The sequence below is a fragment of the Oryza sativa genome, chromosome 1 (assembly GCF_034140825.1).
Source record: "Oryza sativa Japonica Group chromosome 1, ASM3414082v1".
NCBI classification, from domain to species: domain Eukaryota; kingdom Viridiplantae; phylum Streptophyta; class Magnoliopsida; order Poales; family Poaceae; genus Oryza; species Oryza sativa.
The window spans coordinates 1,363,505-1,382,188 of record NC_089035.1 but is presented as its reverse complement, the minus strand read 5'-3'; the positions used below and the strand labels follow the sequence as shown (position 1 = coordinate 1,382,188).

The following is an 18,684-nucleotide window of genomic DNA, read 5'->3' as shown; positions in this document are numbered from 1 at the left end:
TAAAATGCCCCTCATCCTCAATGGAGTATCTCTAATCTGATTAGAGAGAGAGAGGATAGATGGAGTCTTCCTCCATTCAAAAGTCCAAGGCATATTTCTTTTGTCACCAAAACTAACAAGAAATTGATGTGTCAAATTACTGAAACTTCTGATCATGTGTTGTATTGTTGCCCAATTGCAAAATTTGCTTGAAGAGTGGTGAGGGAGACTAAGTTTAGACAATACACCTATCAATTCTCTGGGAGGGTTTTGATATGTTGAGAAGGAAACTAGGGGGGGACTTTAGGTTTAGCCGTTTAGTGCTTTTGGCAAGCATGTGTTGGGGGATTTGGTTAAGCAGGAATGAGTGGGTCTTTGTAATGCTGCAATGTATACGATACAGAAGTTTACTCGCCACATCAAGGATTTTTCGGTACGCATGTATACTCCAAGTCATACTTGTATCAACAAAGAAGATATAAACTCAGTTACTGAATAATAATACTCCTATGAAGCACTAAAAAATATAGTCTGCTTGATGAGCTTTTGGCATGTGGACATCCATACAAAGAACCTGTCCTAAGCTAAACTAATTTTGCGTACTCCTATCCATGTCCACAGACAATTGCCCCCTAATTCCCATCCTCGTCGTCGCTCTCGTCATCCTCATCCTCATCCTCATCATAGTCGTCATCGTCCTCCTCCTCCTCCTGTTCGTCCTCGACTTCGAGCACCAACTTAGTGTCGATGGTGATTCTGAGCAAGACGGCAGCGCCACCACCAGGAGACTTGGGCACGATGCAGAAGTAGTTCTTTGGAAGCCCGTCCGACAGCGACGAGCACCTGACTGACTCCAGCGTCGAGATCTGGTGATGGCCCGTGAAGCTGGAGAAGACAACATTGCACCTGAAACTGGACTCCGAAGTGTTCGGCTGGATGCAGACGAGGGAGACCCCATGGCCGACTGGCTCCACCGACACCATGTTCATCACGAAGAGCTGACCATCGCCAGCTCGGAGGAAGTGGGCGCCTGGTTTGACTCTGAGGTCGAACGGTGTATAGTACTTGAACTCCGTGGACGGCCACTTGTGTTGAGTGGTGAAATGTTTCCAGAGCGTCGCCACTGACCCGCTGAAGCCGCAGCCAGAGTCCGGGCAGAAGCACGGCTCGTAGGAGCACGCCTGCTCATGGCTTTTCTTGTTGAAGTAGGTGATCTTGTGTAGCGCCCGCTCCGTCGTGGCGCCTAGCGGGAAAATTAAATTCTAAAAACCCTAATTGTGAAAATTATTTCTTCGCTTGCAGTCAGTCTCCGTGCCTTTCCGGATCTCAAATCCCCGATCCATAGTCAAATCCAAACCCTAATCTCAATTTCCCTTCCCAAATCGAATTCCTCCGCAAAAGTCTATTTTGCCTCCCTCAGGTTCGGTGGGCCGATTTCCTCTCGGCCCATCTCTCTCTCCCTCCCTCTCTCTCTCTCTCCCTCTCTCCCTCGCTCTGCCCGTGCGCCGTGGGCGCGTGCGCGTGAGCCGCGCCGCGCCGAGCGCCTCTCCCTCGGCTCTCCCCTCCCTCGCTCTGCTCGTACGCCGCGCGCGCGCGCGTGCGCGTGAGCCGACGCCGAGCCGAGCGCCCTCCGCCCTCGCTGCCGCTTCCCGCCAATGCCGCCCAAATCGTCGCGTCGCCCCGTTGCTTCCCGCGCGCGCACGCCGTGGTGGCCGACCGGCCAGTCGCCGCCGCCGTCAGCACCTACCGCGCCTGCCCCGCGTCTGCCGCCCGTGTCGCCGCTCCGCTCCAAACCGGTCTGCCGTCATCGCCGTCGTCGTCGACCCGGCCCCGCCACCACCGCGCGCTAGCTTCCAAGGGACGGAGGCAGAGCTCCTCCTCCCTCTGCCATGTCGCCCCCCTCTCCCTCCTTCTTTTCCCAAAGTGGCAAGAGGCAAGCCTCCTTTCCCTCCTTCTTTCCTTCTTTTTCTCCCTCGCCGGCGTCATGCCCTCTGCCGCCATTTTGACCGCGAGCGTCAGAGCACCAGCTCACTCTTGACTACCCAAGGTCGGTTTCCGAACCGACATTGCCACCCTATAAACCCAAGCCCCTCCCCAAATCAATCTCCCTCGTTTTCGTCCCTCGCCATTGCCGCCACGCCTGTGCCCTGTTCGTCGTCGCCGTTCGTCGTCGCGCGTGTCGGAGGAGCCAGCACAAGCAAGGACGCGTGACGTGGACTCCGGGCGCACCCTCACCTTACTCTTCCCCGGCCCGAGGCCGGAGCGATCACGCCCCGCGCCGTCGGCCATCGTCACTGCACCCGCCCGCACGGTAGTGCATCTCCCCGTTCTCCCTCCTCGTTCCGCCTCCTCCCCTTAGACTCGGTTAGAAGCATGTGTAGCCTCCCCGTAGCAAACTGGCGCCGCCCCGACTGCTGCCGTCGCTCGCAGTGGGCTCGCCACCGTCGCCGCCCGAGTCCGGTAGCCACCTCTCGTTGCCGGCCTCCCACGGCGTGTTTCCTCCTAATCCGGTGCTAGGAATGCATTACCGTAGCCGCGTAGATGCTCTCACCGCCGGGAATCAGCCCCTCGTGACCTCGTCGTCGTTTCCCCCTTTTCTCGCCGCCGGTTGCCGCCATCGCAATCCGCCGCCGACGAACTCCCTCCGGCAAATCCAAGCCGTTGGCTCGCTCCCTCTCGTTCTCCCTCGTCATTCCGATGAACACCCCGTCGCCCCTCGTCGTCACACGGCGTCCTAGAGAAACCGCCGCCGCCCGCCGTCCATTCGCGGACGGCGCCTTCGTCTTCCTCCAGCCGGCCCGCGTGGCAGCCACGTAGGCGCCACGTCGGTGCCACCTCGGCACGACCGAATCGGCTAACCTGGTCAGCCGCTCCCTCCGTTCCACCCGCCCTGTGCGCATGGTCCACGGTGAGCCGTGAGGCTGCGCGTGGGCCCGCCGCGCACCGCGTCCTCCGCGAACCGCGCGTGCGCCGCGCCTCCCCTTCCCAAACCCAAGCACGCCCCGCCTGCACCTCGCTCACGGTGAGCCGAGCTGCCGACAAGCGGGTCCCACTCGGGACCACGCGAGATAGACCCGGCCCACCGGCTCCCTCTCTCTCCTCCCCGCCCGCGCGCGCGCCTTGGGCCGCCTTCTCGGGCCGGCCAGCCCGTTAAGTTCGGCTGAGCCGCCCCTTTCTCTCGGGCCGCGCCCTAGCCGCCTGAGGGAAGTCTAATTCCCCTCCCTCTTTCTTTTCTTTTCTTTTCTCAAAAAGGATTTAAATAAATCCTTTTCCTTTAGATCAAAAATCCAATAATCTTAGAAATTCAATATCTTCCCAACCGTAAGTCCGTTTGACTCTGTTCAACTTTTAAAATTCCTCAAATCTCGAGATCTATCTAATGGCACGCTTAGAGGTCAATAATAGGGCTTTATTTTCGCCGTTTGTTGAGTTGTCCCGTTTCGCGTGTAGTTTCGGAGCCCGAAGACCCGCAGTGCGAGGATTTCGAGGATCAAGCTCAAGGTCTCGAGCAAGGCAAGTCACCTTTGATCATCTTGCACCTATAATTTAAATCTAAGTATTTCTTTTTCACAAATATTGCATGAATAGGATTTACACAAGTAATTCGGCCGCGGCTTGCGAGATAGCCTGCCGGCCCCCAATCCTAATTGCTGCAATTACCCTCCTTGAATTATTGAACACTTAAACCTCCTTTGTCAACTGTTGTGCTTCGATGCACGGGCCTTCGGGTACGCGCATTGGAACACCCCCCCTCAAAATATAAAATATCCAACGATAGGTAAAACTTGGGTTTTACAAAAGACTTGGAAAACCCGACACCTGGGTCGGTGCTTGCGAACTAAATGAATTTCCAAAATCGCAGACCGGGGAACGTACCGGGAGTACGGTTTCCCGCTCTTACACTTAAGGACCGTTTCCTTGGAATTTCATCCGAACATAAGACAAGTGCGACCACATGGGTGGAATGGGACACCCCTGGCTGAGTAACTAGCTAATCGGGGGAACCATGATGCCAAGAGACATGTGGATTCATCGGGGTGGTGCCGGGGAGAACCCCCGGGTTTCCTGGCACAGTATGGTCTGGGACCTAATCTGGTGTTGGTCTGGGATCCCTCTCGTTGGCATATGGTGAAGCTGTGTCGGCTTTCGAAATGCCTTGTCATGAAAGCCTTAAGGTCTCTATATGTGGCCGTTCTGCACGGGCTGGATGGTCCGGGTTAGTAATGTCGTGTGGGTAAAGTGTACCCCCTCTGCAGAGGTTATTAAACTGTTCGAACAGCCGTGCCCACGGTCATAGGCGGATGTGAGGTGATTCCTAGCGTAGTTTTGTTTGACTACTGCTTTGTGAAATTGCTGCTGTGGAATGGGTTCGATGTTTGGAAAATCGCCGGCTGATGGGATCAGCCAGGCCCGGGTGGCCGTTTGAAAGTTGTTGGCCGGGTGCCAACCTTGAATCAATTCAAAGACTGATACATTGCACATACTCCGACCGGGCGTGACGCACTGTCTCATCCATGTCGTTTGAGAAGCACTCACTTAGTTGTTTCAAAAAGGAGTTTAAATAAAATCAATTGCAAAAACAACAGCCTTTCCTTGAAGCCTACATTAAACACTTAAATTCCCATGGCTTGCTAAGTACTCCTGTACTCATCCTTGCTCTATATAAATAACCCCCCCAGTTGCTGAAGAAGATGATGTGGATCTCGCTGACGAGGAGTTCTTCTAGGAGCAAGTCGGTTACGATGAGTTTTAGGGTTTCGGCCTAGTTCCCAAGTCGCGCCTGTGATGTTTGGTCCAAGTCTTGGCTTCCGCTTTCCCTTTTGTAATGCAGTTGTGAGCTCGGGATCTGTCCGCAGCCCAACATGACTGTACTCCTACTCTGTAATAAAGAGACCTCTGTTGTTGTGATATTCTGTCTTCCTGTGATACCAGCATTGTTTCCTGGGACTAGTATCGATTAACAGGTTAATTTGGAGCGTCACGGGCTAGTTCTGTTCAGGGCTAGTTCAGGGCGTGACATCTTGTTGGTGCATCCATGCTCGGCGTAGGTGCAAGGAACCACTGCGGATTCGACAATGCGCTCCATGCCCAAGCAGTGTTCAAAGGAGGTTCTTGAGCACCCAGGGCACTTATTCAGCTTGTTGCAGCAAGAGGAGCAGATGAAATGCCCCACAGAACACTGCGGTATCAAAACGATTAATAAGTACTCGTGAGAGACTAGACTTAATTCAACAGAAACAACATTAAGTCGAACAAAAACAGAACATGTCCTCATGCAACGATTAATAAGTACTCGTGAGAGACTAGACTTAATTTGACAGAAACAACATTAAGTCGAACAAAAACAGAACATGTCCTCATGCAAGAGTAGCAGAGGCACTACCACATAACTACTTTCACATATGGACAGAAGTTTTCTAGGAAAACAAGACCAGATTTTGCCAATCTGGTTATCTTTAGAAATAAACTAGATGCTCTTATATATGCGATTCATGTACCTGGAAAATCGGAGGCTTGAAGGGTTCAAAGCAGACAGGGCAGTCCAAGACGTCCATGCCAATTGTGACAACCTGCTTCTTGTCAGCATTATGTCCCATTGACACGCTCACCATTGCAAGTGCAACCTACATATTATAACAGTTTAGTCACATTTGTCTCACAAATTGTACTGACAAATTTGATAGATAGGGGGTATTACAGTAACCTTTTCAAAAGGTCACATACAGAATTGCTGGAATCTAAAAATATGTAAATATACAGAGAATAAGATTGGATTACTAACAATAATGGATCACATAATTCTTTGAGGTAGCTAATTACCACAAATCCCTTAACTAAGTTCATTTGTATAAGTGATTGTGGCAATTGCCTAGCGGCCATGCACAGAACATTGTGCAGTGACCCTTGCAGATGAGACAGGCTCGCAGCAAAGATAAATATAAATGATTTATCAGCAGCAAGGTGTGCAGCATATTTTCCATGAGAAATTTGACCCTTTTGTTAAGTAAAATTAGTACATTTTGGTTTGTATGATCCCTGAATCTAGACCCTAAACAAAAAGAACTTTGCGTAGGTAGTGAAATTTAGCATACTACCCCCGAGATCATGAACAAGACATAGGAGAAGCTACAGTATGATAGCAGAGTCATTTAAGATATTTTACTCCTGCATGACTACCAATTCCTTGATACAATGTGTGTTGTGATACTATCACAAAGTAATAACAGAGACTATGCATATGCTCTTTTATAATTCATAGTTTCACAAAGTGGTACCAGGAATCCAAAACGATGGGTAAAGGAAAAGAGAGAAATCCATTCCAGTTCCAAGTTAGCCTGTTCGAAACCAATAGTTCCAAGTTATAGGCTAGCACAAGTACTATAGAATCTTACCACAACATTTCGAAAATATTAGAACTGATACTGTTCTTTGGATGTGAACCAATGTGATGTGAGAAGGAACTATGTAATTCACATCACGTACAATTCGGTTTCATATTTTGCACCGAACAATAAAATTTGCACTCGCCTTCTGCTATTTCCCCCCCCCCCCACATGTATAGAACGAGAATGTTTGTGTTGTTTTGATAACCTTTTCCTTCAATTCCTTCCCAATGCAAGTGTGCCTTGATAGTATCGTGGGTTAAGAGTCGCCTATGCTAGCTAATTTGACAAAGGAGACCAATCAACTGGAATTCAATCGAGCATAAAGCTCGGCGCGGCGCATAAACCCTAAACACTAAAATCGGGCAAAGGCACCCCGCGAGATCACTCCAATAGTCCAATGGAGGAGAGTATAGAATAAGGAGGTTTCCCAATCGAGGTTGGGTGTGGCCGTACATCAAAACCCTAGGCGCTGTGGGGTGGGGATTAGTCGCCACTGCCGCCACCTCGAGGCCCTCTGGTTTCCTAGTCTTGTGGATGAGCGACGAGGCTAGCTAGCTGCTGCGGTCATGAACCCTCGTTGAGAAAATTTCCTGCTCCCGGAATGCCGGCGGCGGTGGACCCCCTCCCCAGTCGATCCGAGCAGAGCACGATGGGGGAGGACGGCGGCGGCGACGACAACGACGAGTCGTCGCCGACGACGACGGAGGAGGAAGGAGGCGGTGATTGATGATTTTGCGGGGTAAAACGTGTTAATCCAAGGGTTTTTTTGGGTAAAAACATCACTCCGCCTCTCGTTTCGGTGCGATCTGGACCCTTCCTTGTTTACTACTCCTATTGATCTGACGGTTGTACGTGGCCCAACAGGAGGATCGCTTAGTACTGGTAGCGATCTAGCGTGCGCTGGGCTGTATTGACGGTATGAGCCCATGGATTTTGCGCTGGGCTGTACTGACGGTGGGGTTCTTTTCTTATGAAAATGAAGATGAAGATAAAGATTAAGTTTTTTACGTAAAATGAGGTGGTATTAACGTATGATTGATTGAGTTTCAATTATTACAAACTTGAAAATTAGATTAATATGATATTTTAGAGTAACTTTCATATAGAAAGTTTTCGCACGAAACGCACCGTTTAGTAATTTGAAAAGCGTGCCACGAAAATCTTAATCTTCATCCAACTCTTGTTGGAGAAAAGAACAGGACTACATCAATATGTAATGGCTGTTTGGTAGAGATATGTATGCATAAACCTAGCTTCACTCTCTCTAGTTTATTTTTTTTATAAGATGTCTCTGAAAAGACCCTCTTTAGTTTATTTTGTAAGAGTGCTTTATTTAGTTTCACTCTTATTTTAGATGGAGTTGAAACTCATCGATGGAAAATGATGTATGTATTAGAATTCATTTGTTCAATTCAATACCTGCTCTCTGACTCTGCTTGCTTGGCTAGCTGCCCATTCATCAGCGACTTGCCACGCGGCTAACCGTACGTGTAGTCACGATTTAGATTAATTAGGTGCGTGGATATATTGCATCGTATGAACGGTCGTGATCATGTGATGGAAATGGGAACCATACAATCACGCATGTCCCTGTCTTGTACACCTATAGTCCGAACGAAGAAACGGGTCAGAAAGAAACAAAACTATGTCGATCTTGTGCATTGCATGCACATCTTGTTGATATATTCTGACGTTGAGGTTGAGCCATCCTCCTCATATAATCTCCATCTTTCATACCACAAGATATGCATTATCATTTTTCCATGGACCAAAGGAATAATAAGGAATAGTAGCTAGGAGTGTTAAGTTGCTTGTTAATTCCTCTCTCTACGAGAACGTGCTGCCACGTGCTCTTATCCACACAATTAAAGTCAGTTAGGTGATGGGGTTAGCTTATCTTATTTGGTCTCCATAAATAACACCACATATCATCGAGAGTTCGAGACCAACTAAGCTACTACTCGAAGAAGATGAAGACCGCCATGACTACTTCCACCCTTCTCTTCCTCCTCCTCGCCGGCCTCACCGCCGCCGCCCTCGGCACGGCGGACGACGACACCACCACCAACACCATACGCCTCCCGACCGACGGAGGATCAGCACAGCAGGCGCCGACGAAGAAGAAGCCGTGGAAGTGCTGCGACAACATCGAGCGGCTGCCGACGAAGACCAACCCGCCGCAGTGGCGCTGCAACGACGAGCTGGAGCCCAGCAAGTGCGTGGCACAGTGCGAGGTGTGCCAGGAGGCGCCGGGGCCATTCCCGGGCCCGCTCATCTGCAGCGACGTCTACTGGGGCGCCGACCCGGGTCCCTTCTGCACGCCGCGGCCGTGGGGAGATTGCTGCACCAACACCACCTGCACCAGGTCGATCCCGCCGATCTGCCGCTGCAACGACAAGGTGAAGAAGTGCGCCGCCGCGTGCAAGGATTGCAAGCGGGTGAAGTCGTCGAAGCCTCCTCGCTACGTCTGCCAGGACCAGTTCACCGGCCAGCCAGGGCCCAAGTGCAAACACTCGTGCGAGAACTAGCTGCAGATCGATATGTATGATCGATCGATCGATCTGTGTCCGTCAATAAAACTCGCCCTAGCTAGCAGCTAGCTGATCGTTCGTTCGATCATTCAGTGTTGCTAGCTAGCTCCATATTCAGAGCTCTGCTATAGCTTGAGAGTGTTTTGCTGCAACTCGCTTAGCTTAATTACGTGTTTAAATTGTGTGTTGTCTCGTGTGAACGATGGTCTAGCCAGTGACCAAGAGCAAAATAAATGAATAAATGTTGCCATGTTGCGCTGTCATCGTAAATAATAAGTTGAATAATGAGTGATCTCTAGCTACTCAGTATAAAAGCATGCGGAAGCTTGTTCATGTTTCACACGCATCAATCAATATTATGAACAATAAATGTAGAATTGAAGCTTGATAAACAGTGAGAGAACAACCATATTTTCACCCGATCGTATCACAAATTAATCCCCATCCATCCTGTATTTTTTTTTTTTGGGTTGCATGCATCCCTAGTCAGGACAGAGTCCGGATGTTTTTATTGACTAATAAAATCCCTCATTATCTTAAAAAACCCTTAATTTGACCGGTGGAGTTCATCTAGAACATAATACTACGTATGATGGTAGATTGGTAGAGATAAACGGCACCTCCGTCCAAGCCAGAAAGGTCAAAACCATAGGCGCATCAGTCAACCCAACCGAAACGAAGGTCACAAACTCACAATTAGCGATCAAATTTGAGCTGGGCTGCGCACACGCAGATCTGGATGGGCCGAGGGCAACTGGGGCAAGGTGTGTGGGCCAGTTCAGGGAAGTTTAGAAGAAGTTCACATGAAATCCCTAACTTTGTTGTCAAAAGAGAACTCGGCGACAACTTGAGAGAACTTAAGTAAACTTATTCCGGGAAGTTTAGTTTCACATGGACTTCAAAGCTCGTTGCTTACATGGGCCGTATTAACCAAATTCGTCCCGATGCAAATATTTGTTCATGCTTTAATTTCCTTTTATTTTATATTTTTTTAATTCTATAAAATTTGTTCAATTTTTATTGTTGTTTATTTTCCAATTATTTTGGCAATTCTCATTTGGATTATCTAGGACAAGTTTTAATTTTGGTGAAATATGTTTGAATTCAGCAAAATTTTGTTATAATTTATTTTTCAACTAGGTTTTTCGACTCTGCGTTTTCTTCAGTTTCAGTGGTTCTAGAGTCTATCCACTCGGAGGGCCATCTATGGTATTTAGCTAGCGTTGTCGTTTTTGGGATTTGTTGGAAGTGTAGCGTGGCTCAGCCCCTTCTCTTCAGTCTCACGTTGTCGTTTTCTAACCTTCAGCTTTTTTATTTTTCTTTTTCTCCCTTCCACTGGTATAAGCAGGTCTGGCTGATTACGTTGTGTAACTAAAACTCTTTTCTTCTAAAATATATTGACATGCAATTCTTTTATACGTTCGCGATTTTTTTTTCAAGTAGGCTAGCTAATCATCTTTTGTAAATTAAAGTCAGCTTTGTGATTGTGTTATTAGCTTTAGCACACTTTTTGGCCCATAAATAACGCTGCACATCCCCAACACCAATTAACCCACGCATCGACGAGAAGATGAATAGCGGCAATATGGCTACTTCTTCCATCCTTTTCTTCTTCCTCCTCGGCGGCCTCACCGTCGCCGTCGCCGCCCACGGCACGGCGAACGACGACACCAATACCATACGCCTCCCCAGCGACGGAGCAAAGTCGCCGAAGATGCCGACGGAGAAGAGGCCGTGGAAGTGCTGCGACGACATCGAGGAGCAGCCGGCGAGCATCTTCCCGCCGTTCTGGCGGTGCAACGACGAGCTGGAGCCCAGCCAGTGCGCCGCCCAGTGCGAGGTGTGCCAGGACCAGGAGGCGTCGCCGGGCCGGCTCATCTGCGGCGACGTCTACTGGGGCGCCGACCCGGGCCCCTTCTGCACGCCGAGGCCGTGGGGAGATTGCTGCGACATGGACATCTGCAGCAGGTCTCTCCCGCCGATCTGCCGGTGCGCCGACGAGGTGGAGTCGTGCGCCGCCGCGTGCAAGGATTGCCAGCAGCTGGAGTCGTCGTCGTCGTCGTCGGAGCCTCCTCGCTACGTCTGCCATGATTGGTTCAGAGGCGAGCCAGGTCCCAGTTGCACACCCGACGAACACAAGTAATTAACCTACGGCTACGGGTGTGATCGATCGATCGATCTGTCCGTCGATAATAAGCGCTAGCTGCTAGCTGATCGTTAGTTTGATCATGCTACTAGCTAGCTTAGCAATCAACATTTAGAGCTCTGCTTTAGTTGTCAGTTTAGTGCTTATTATTTGTACGTGGATCGCTTAGCTTGTATATCAATCTGTCCTTCAATAAATAAAAGAAAACGGGGCGGATCGTTCATTATCTCTCTCTCTCGGCTCGATCGTTCAGAGTTGCTTGCTCTGCTAAGGCTGTGTTATTTTCCCCTCTTTAATAACTTATTTCCCCAGTTTTTCACGTGCACGCTTTTTAAACTGTTAAACGATACGTTTTCTAAAAAAGTTTATATAAGAAAGTTGCTTAAAAAATCATATTAATCATTTTTTTAAAAAAATAGCTAATATTTAATTAATCACGTGTTAATGGATTGATCCGTTTTCTGTGCGTACTTGGGAACACGCTGGACCCAACATAGCCTAAGCCTAAAAGCTTGCTCCGCGTACTCTATGTGCTCTAGCTCCTGCTTACCTTATCTTGGTAGGCACGCCGATCCAGTCGATCTGACCACGGTAAGTTCGCGCGCGGGTAGCTTGACCCCATGTACTCCGCGTGTTAACGCTTTCTGAATTAGGTGGAAGAGCACTGGGATTACCATGCATGGATACATGAGAACTACTACTAGTAATAAACTTGGAGCAAGCACATGCTTGGCGAATGGCGCCCACTGCAAAGAGGATTCTTTACACGCGAGTGCTCTGGTACACCAGCAGGTCCAGCACGTACCCGCGTGAAAATTGAAGAGAGATTGACATCAGTAATTAAGTGCAAGCCTTACGAGTATTCCAATGTTCTGATGTCATTTTTTTTTCTTTGCCCAGAAGGATTTAGAAAAAGGCTGGATTTCTTCAGAGCCTGATTGTTCAGGCATTCTGGCAAGAAGATCAAGCTATTAGGAGATACTGTTTAGTCCAGTGACAAGTAATTTGCAGCCGAAAAGGAAGACGGGGCTTTTCGAGTGCTGGATTTGGCAGCTATATATGGACAAGGCTTTAATTTAATTACTAGGTAAATGGTTGGGTGGGTGAAGTTAGCATATAGTGTCATTGGTCTCTATGTTTTTAAGCATGTGTTAGGACACATTCGTAGGTACTACTGTGTGCAACTGAAAATAGAAAAAAGCCATAGCCATCAGTCAACCGATCAGAAGGTACTACTTGGATCAGTATCAAAGCCGATCGTCCAATCTGAGCTGGGCTGCATAGTGCATACTGAAACATCTTGTAGGGCCGAGGTAAGGTGAATGGGCCGGTTCATGCGAGTTCAGTTACTTGTGGACTCTAAAGCTCGTTTCTTACGTGGCCCATATAGGCCCATTTATTGAATTTCCCGCAGCAATGAATTCGTCCCTCCAAACATGCATCCGGCTGGATCTGGTGCGCCCGTGATCACGTGGTGGAAAATGGAAAGCTAGGAAGCATGACTGCGTGGGCTAAAGCATGCAAATTTTATCTGGTATCATACCGCAATTAAAAAGGATAGCTCAAAATCAACTTTAAAAATAAGTTCAAAAATTGTGGTTGATAGGCCAACAAATAAATGACGAGAACTTCATATATACATTTAAATTGATCTTTTTGGGTCGAAGTTACTCATGAAAAGCTTAATTGCATGCATCCGTCAGTGATCAACTTCATTTATGTAGCGTATTTCAATTAAAAAAAAACTCGGAGGCTGGAGTAGCAAGGCTGTTTTTTTTAAACAAAAAATCTGGAAAGCGTCAGCGCGCGTGCAGGCGCGGCTGGGAAGCAACACGTTGTTTGAATTGAAAATGTAACGTAAGTGTGAATCCACGTAAGCAGAGTTAGACGCACTCCTGGTAGACTTTGATATTTGCATGCATGCCATGCTGGAGAAACAGTCAAGAGTCGAGCAAAGTCGTGCAGGTCCCACAAAGAAGATTCCGAAAATTAGCTGGTCCATCACCGAGGAGGAAGCGGTTTCTCTCCCTTTGCTTTGATTGGACAGGTTCAGTGATGCATGACTAAATTAATTTATTTACGGTGGTGTTAATTAACAAGATCGATAGGAGTAGATTATAAGAGCAGGTACAATAGCAGACTATAAGCCAGCTATAAACATATTTTAAAGAGATAAAGGAAGAGAGAGAAGAGCAGCGGGCTATAGATCTGTAGCCAGCTACAGCACGGGCTCCAAGACGTAACGTGTGTATGACAGATGAGACCATGTATTAATAGTATAGTAAACAAGTATTGTATAAATTGGCTATTATATTGACTCTAGATGATTTGGAGTTAGTAGTTGGCTATACTATTAAACTTGCTCAAAGGATGGCTATAAATAGATGGAACATGTGTCCATAGAGAGTATACTCGATTGATAGCTAATAAGCACCTAGCATGAGCAATGATGGAGCGTTCACTGCTGCCGTGGTTGCTTCTTCTTCTCTGCTTCGCCGACGGCGTATTCCAATCTCGTGCACAGCCAGACAGCAAAGGTACAACTAATAGTATCATCATCAGGATATATATATATATATATATATATATATATATATATATATATATATATATATATATATATATATATATATATATATATATATATATATATATATATATATATATATATATATATATATATATATATATATATATATATATATATATATATATATATATATATATATATATATATATATATATATATATGCATGCACGTAGGTGCTCGATTGGGCCTTTTGCCCTTAATGAATTTTGCATGCTGCAGGTTTCATTAGCATAGACTGTGGTATCCAGCCGAACACGAGCTACGTGCACAACACGACCAAGATATCCTACGTCGCCGACGACGACTTCACCGACGGCGGCTCCAACTACAACGTTTCGCCGGAGTACATCAAACCGCAGCTCTCGCAGCGGTACTACAACTTGCGTGCCTTCCCCGACGGTGCGCGCAACTGCTACACGGCCCGGTCGCTGGCGCCTGGGATCAAGTACCTCATCCGCGCCTCTTTCTTGTATGGCAACTACGACGGCCTCAACAAGCTGCCGGTGTTTCATCTCTACATTGGCGTCAACTTCTGGACCATGGTGAACATCACGAGCCTCGGCCTCGGCGGCTCTCGTTATGAGGAGGCCATCGTGGTGGTGCCCGATGACTTTGTGCAGGTCTGCCTGATCAACACTGGCACCGGCACGCCCTTCATCTCCTCGCTGGAGCTGAGGCCTCTGGACAAAAGGCTCTATCCGCAGGTGAACGCCACGCTGGGCCTCCTCCAGCTCAACCGCCTCAACTTTGGCCCGACTGATAACAGCCTCGTCAGGTACCCAGATGACCCACATGACAGATTTTGGGGAAACTGGGACAGCTATACATCGAGCTTATGGAAGGAGATATCCACGGCGTCGAGGGTAGATAACTTAGACGGAGACATATTCGATGCGCCGACGGCGGTGATGCAGACGGCAGTGACGCCGCGCAACGCGTCAGGTAACATCTACTTCTTTTGGGAGCCTTGGCCGCAGCCAAACGACCCGACGCCGCCGTACACTGTCATCTTCCACTTCTCCGAGCTGGAGATCCTCACCAACAACGCCTCGCGCCAGTTCTACATCAATCTCAACGGCGAACCGTTGATCGATACTGCTTACGAGCCGACATACCTTACAGCGAGATACTTATATGGCTTGGAGCCCCTTGAAAGAACCTCCAGGTACAATATCACCATCAACGCTACCGCCAACTCGACGCTGCCGCCGCTCATCAACGCCGCCGAGATTTTCTCGATCATCTCCACCGCAGTCATCGGCACGGACTCGCAGGATGGTAAGTTTATGCACACACATGCATGTAATTAGCACTTGTACATACATACATGATCAAGCTGATGATATATATGCTCAAGCACATCGTGTCTCTTGGTATTGTTGAAAATCTGTGTGCAGCATCTTCCATGATGGCGATCAAGGACAAGTACCAAGTCAAGAAGAATTGGATGGGTGACCCGTGTATGCCAAAGACATTTGCGTGGGACAAGCTGACCTGCAGCTATCCCAATTCGAGCGGTGCAAGAATCATAAGCTTGTAAGTAATTCAGTCCATGTATTTGCTGAATACGAACTTAATTGTCCTCATGAAAAACAGGGTAGTTAACTATATATTTAACGAACTAAACTGTATCGGCCGATCATATATATTCTCCTTTTGCAGAAATCTGTCCTCCAGTGGTTTGAGTGCTGACATATCATCCGCTTTTGGGAATCTCAAGGCTCTTCAATACTTGTACGTTCTGAGCTCAGCATGTTAACATTTTTTTTATGCTTATTTGTGATATTTTATTGTTATATTTGGAATAACCTGTTCCATATCTTGTTTTTATGCTTCTTGATCCACATCTTGCAGGGATCTATCAAACAACAGTTTGACCGGCTCAATTCCGGATGTCCTCTCACAATTACCTTCCTTGAGAGTTTTGTAAGTTTGGCAATGCAACTTTTGTCAAATTATATTATATATACCTGCTTGCATCATTTTTAACTGAAATACACATTATATGGTTTCGTCAGAGATCTGACAGGAAATCAACTCAGTGGATCAATTCCATCTGGAATTCTCAAGAGGATTCAAGATGGCTCCTTAAATGTAAGGTAAGTGCATATTACATTCTCTTACCAAACTTAATTTCTTCAGCAAACACTAGGCCAAACTTTTTGCCATTTTGACTAAACACGTTCATGCCATTGGTAGATATGGAAATAATCCAAACCTATGCATCAACGGCAATTCATGCAAGGCAGCTAAAAAGAAGAGCAAGCTAGCCATCTACACAGTTATTCCTGCAGTTCTGGTTGTATTGATAGCATCAGTTACAACACTCTTTTGCCTGCTGAGACGAAAAAAGCAAGGTGAGTGTTTGCCATGGTATATACAACTCCGTCCATTCCATATTGTAAGTCATTTTAATTTTGTCCTACGTCAAAGTTCTTTAACTCTAACACGGTTATATAATAAACTTAGAACAACTTATAATATGGAAAGGAGGGAGTAGCAATTGTCTATTCGACTTCATCCTTGAACACCACTAATGCTACAATAATTCTATTTTTCGCATATGAAGGACCAATGAACAATTCTCTAGAGCAGCAAAACGAGATGTCGACATCAACAAGCCACGTGCTGATAAATAGTGGATATGGTGACAATGTATCGCTGCGGCTTGAGAACCGTCGGTTTACATATAAAGAACTAGAGAAGATAACCAACAAATTCAAACGAGTGCTCGGACGGGGAGGGTTCGGATATGTCTACCATGGCTTCTTGGAGGATGGCACAGAAGTGGCGGTCAAGTTGCGATCTGAATCCTCAAGCCAAGGTGCTAAGGAGTTCCTCATAGAGGTAGAATCTTTTCACTATATTAATGATCTTGCTACATATATGGAAATCCTACTACGGAAAAAAAATCCCACTAGAGAATAATTAAGTTCATTTGCATGCTTAGGCTCAAATTTTGACCCGGATTCACCATAAGAATCTTGTATCTATGATCAGTTACTGCAAGGATGGGATATACATGGCTCTTGTCTACGAGTACATGCCAGAAGGAACCCTAGAAGAACATATTGTAGGTATGCATGTATACTATCTATGACTGGCCAACAGGGAATACTCTGATACTTCATAAAGTGGATCATTTCAATCATAAGCCTCTCATGATCTCCAATTCTCATTTTATTTACCCATTTGCAGGGGAAAACAAAAAAGGGAAAATACTTAACATGGAGAGAGAGGCTCAATATCGCATTGGAATCTGCACAAGGTAACTACTTGAATTACTAAGTTGTTCTTAGAGGTTGGGTCTATTTACCTTAGAGAAAGTACAATATGAGTGGGATGCTAGGTGAATAGCTAGGCCGACGCATGTTTGGATGATGAGACGAAGGAAAGAAGGAGAGGAAAAGAGAATGAGCTACTGTTCATTCAAGAGGTGGCATCGAGACAAGCTCTAAGAGAAGGGGAAACACGGAGAAAGAGAAGATTGAGAACAAATGAATTCAAAGAAATTATTTTGTAGTATTTGGCTTAGTGTACTGAACTAATGTATTATACGTTATCTTTTAACTGATGAGTAGATGATGTGGACAAAATTAGAGGTATCAATCACCTGCATTGTTATAAATAGAGTTCATCTATTATTTTCAATCAATGGACCAAATTCTACTATACTACATACAATATAGGAAGTAAAAATGTGTAGGGCAAAATTGGAAGTAGATCAATAATATCGTTTTTTAGGTGTATAATTCTCACTATACCAATGGATCCATATGCACTGCAACAAACCCTTTTAGGTAGAATGTACTGTAATTTTACAATTTTATTTTCCAAAGCTTGATCGCTTATGTTAATATTTGGTTAATGACCAGGGCTAGAGTACCTACATAAAGGGTGCAATCCGCCTATTATTCACAGGGATGTGAAGGCGACCAACATCCTACTAAACACAAGGTTGGAGGCAAAGATTGCCGATTTTGGCTTGTCCAAGGCATCCAGCTATGACAACATCACCCATGTATCCACGAACGCTCTCGTTGGCACACTTGGATATGTCGATCCAGAGTACGACAAGCCCATTTATATTTATCAAAGTTGTTGTTTATTGTTTTCAGTGACAAATGCTAAATAAGGCTGATTGATCGGGCTAAACATGCAGGTACCAGATGACAATGCAAGCAACAACAAAGAGCGATGTCTATAGCTTTGGCGTCGTCTTATTGGAGCTGGTCACTGGGAAGCCGGCTATCTTGCATGAACCAAACCCCATCAGCGTCATCCACTGGACACGACAACGTCTAGCACGGGGTAACATCGAGGATGTTGTGGACACATGCATGCCTAGTGATTATGATGTAAATGGTGTGTGGAAGGCTATGGACATTGCGTTCACGTGCACTGCACAAGCATCGACACAACGACTCACTATGACTGAAGTGGTGATGCAGTTGCAAGAGTGTCTCGAGCTTGAGGATGCACGTTGTGCTATTGGCGATGCACACAACGAGTTCTACCCTGACCCTCGGAGCGACCACAATTTAAGTTATAACACGTATGTCTCGGACCGGTCCAACGATGTGAGTCAAAATAGTGGCGTGTCTATGATGGAGCATAATTTTGGGAGGGTGCCTACAATGGCCTCCGGTCCTGCTGCACGATAAAAAGACTTTCTTCCCATTTGGTGTAGAGACCGTTTGATACGTCATCCGTGTAAGAGATCCATACATCTAGCCTGTTAATTGAGTTTGTCTTAGTTAAATCAATGCAAATACACAAATTCCAGACATTCGATTTCTTTACTACTTTTTCTAGGTTTTAGAATGAAATGCAAATAAATGCACATTATTCACATTATTTTTACAACTCGGAATGCAGTAATTAGATTAATTTCTAATTTTTCCTGTTCTTCCTCCACTGTGAAGTGCTATGGTGCCATTGATGTTGGAAATATAAACCCATAATTTGAACTAGCGCAAAATTAAGGTCAATGTTTGGCACAACTACAAATCTTAAATAGAAGGTAGGTTTGAAGTTTATACACGTTAAATT

The 18,684-nt window shown here is 46.4% G+C and overlaps 5 protein-coding genes across 5 annotated transcripts; 3 read left to right on the top strand and 2 right to left on the bottom strand.

Annotated features, from left to right (window-relative positions):
- Nucleotides 1-611: 611 nt before the first annotated feature.
- LOC136351892 (E3 ubiquitin-protein ligase SINA-like 2) lies at nucleotides 612-2,268 on the bottom strand. Its single transcript, XM_066304355.1, has 2 exons — nucleotides 2,220-2,268; nucleotides 612-1,222 (listed from the first exon to the last, which is right to left on the bottom strand). Exons 1-2 carry the CDS (start codon nucleotides 2,266-2,268, stop codon nucleotides 612-614), a joined length of 660 nt encoding a protein of 219 aa, XP_066160452.1.
- Nucleotides 2,269-4,957: 2,689 nt separating this feature from the next.
- On the bottom strand, nucleotides 4,958-5,859 carry LOC107278743 (putative E3 ubiquitin-protein ligase SINA-like 6). The gene is made up of 3 exons (XM_015780799.2): nucleotides 5,800-5,859; nucleotides 5,478-5,603; nucleotides 4,958-5,158 (listed from the first exon to the last, which is right to left on the bottom strand). The coding sequence occupies exons 1-3, from the start codon at nucleotides 5,857-5,859 to the stop codon at nucleotides 4,958-4,960; spliced, it is 387 nt and encodes a 128-aa protein (XP_015636285.2).
- A 2,447-nt stretch (nucleotides 5,860-8,306) lies between these two features.
- On the top strand, nucleotides 8,307-9,146 carry LOC9267088 (Bowman-Birk type bran trypsin inhibitor-like). Its single transcript, XM_015779087.2, has one exon. It carries the CDS (start codon nucleotides 8,336-8,338, stop codon nucleotides 8,891-8,893), a length of 558 nt encoding a protein of 185 aa, XP_015634573.1. The 5' UTR covers nucleotides 8,307-8,335; the 3' UTR covers nucleotides 8,894-9,146.
- A 1,299-nt stretch (nucleotides 9,147-10,445) lies between these two features.
- On the top strand, nucleotides 10,446-11,268 carry LOC107277069 (Bowman-Birk type bran trypsin inhibitor-like). The gene has a single exon (XM_015780788.3). It carries the CDS (start codon nucleotides 10,467-10,469, stop codon nucleotides 11,037-11,039), a length of 573 nt encoding a protein of 190 aa, XP_015636274.2. The 5' UTR covers nucleotides 10,446-10,466; the 3' UTR covers nucleotides 11,040-11,268.
- A 2,182-nt stretch (nucleotides 11,269-13,450) lies between these two features.
- Nucleotides 13,451-18,422, top strand: LOC107275782 (probable LRR receptor-like serine/threonine-protein kinase At1g51860). Its single transcript, XM_015785932.3, has 12 exons — nucleotides 13,451-13,579; nucleotides 13,852-14,910; nucleotides 15,030-15,168; nucleotides 15,295-15,366; nucleotides 15,487-15,558; nucleotides 15,651-15,731; nucleotides 15,832-15,989; nucleotides 16,202-16,479; nucleotides 16,583-16,705; nucleotides 16,831-16,900; nucleotides 17,508-17,700; nucleotides 17,795-18,422. Exons 1-12 carry the CDS (start codon nucleotides 13,489-13,491, stop codon nucleotides 18,294-18,296), a joined length of 2,838 nt encoding a protein of 945 aa, XP_015641418.1. The 5' UTR covers nucleotides 13,451-13,488; the 3' UTR covers nucleotides 18,297-18,422.
- Nucleotides 18,423-18,684: the final 262 nt, after the last annotated feature.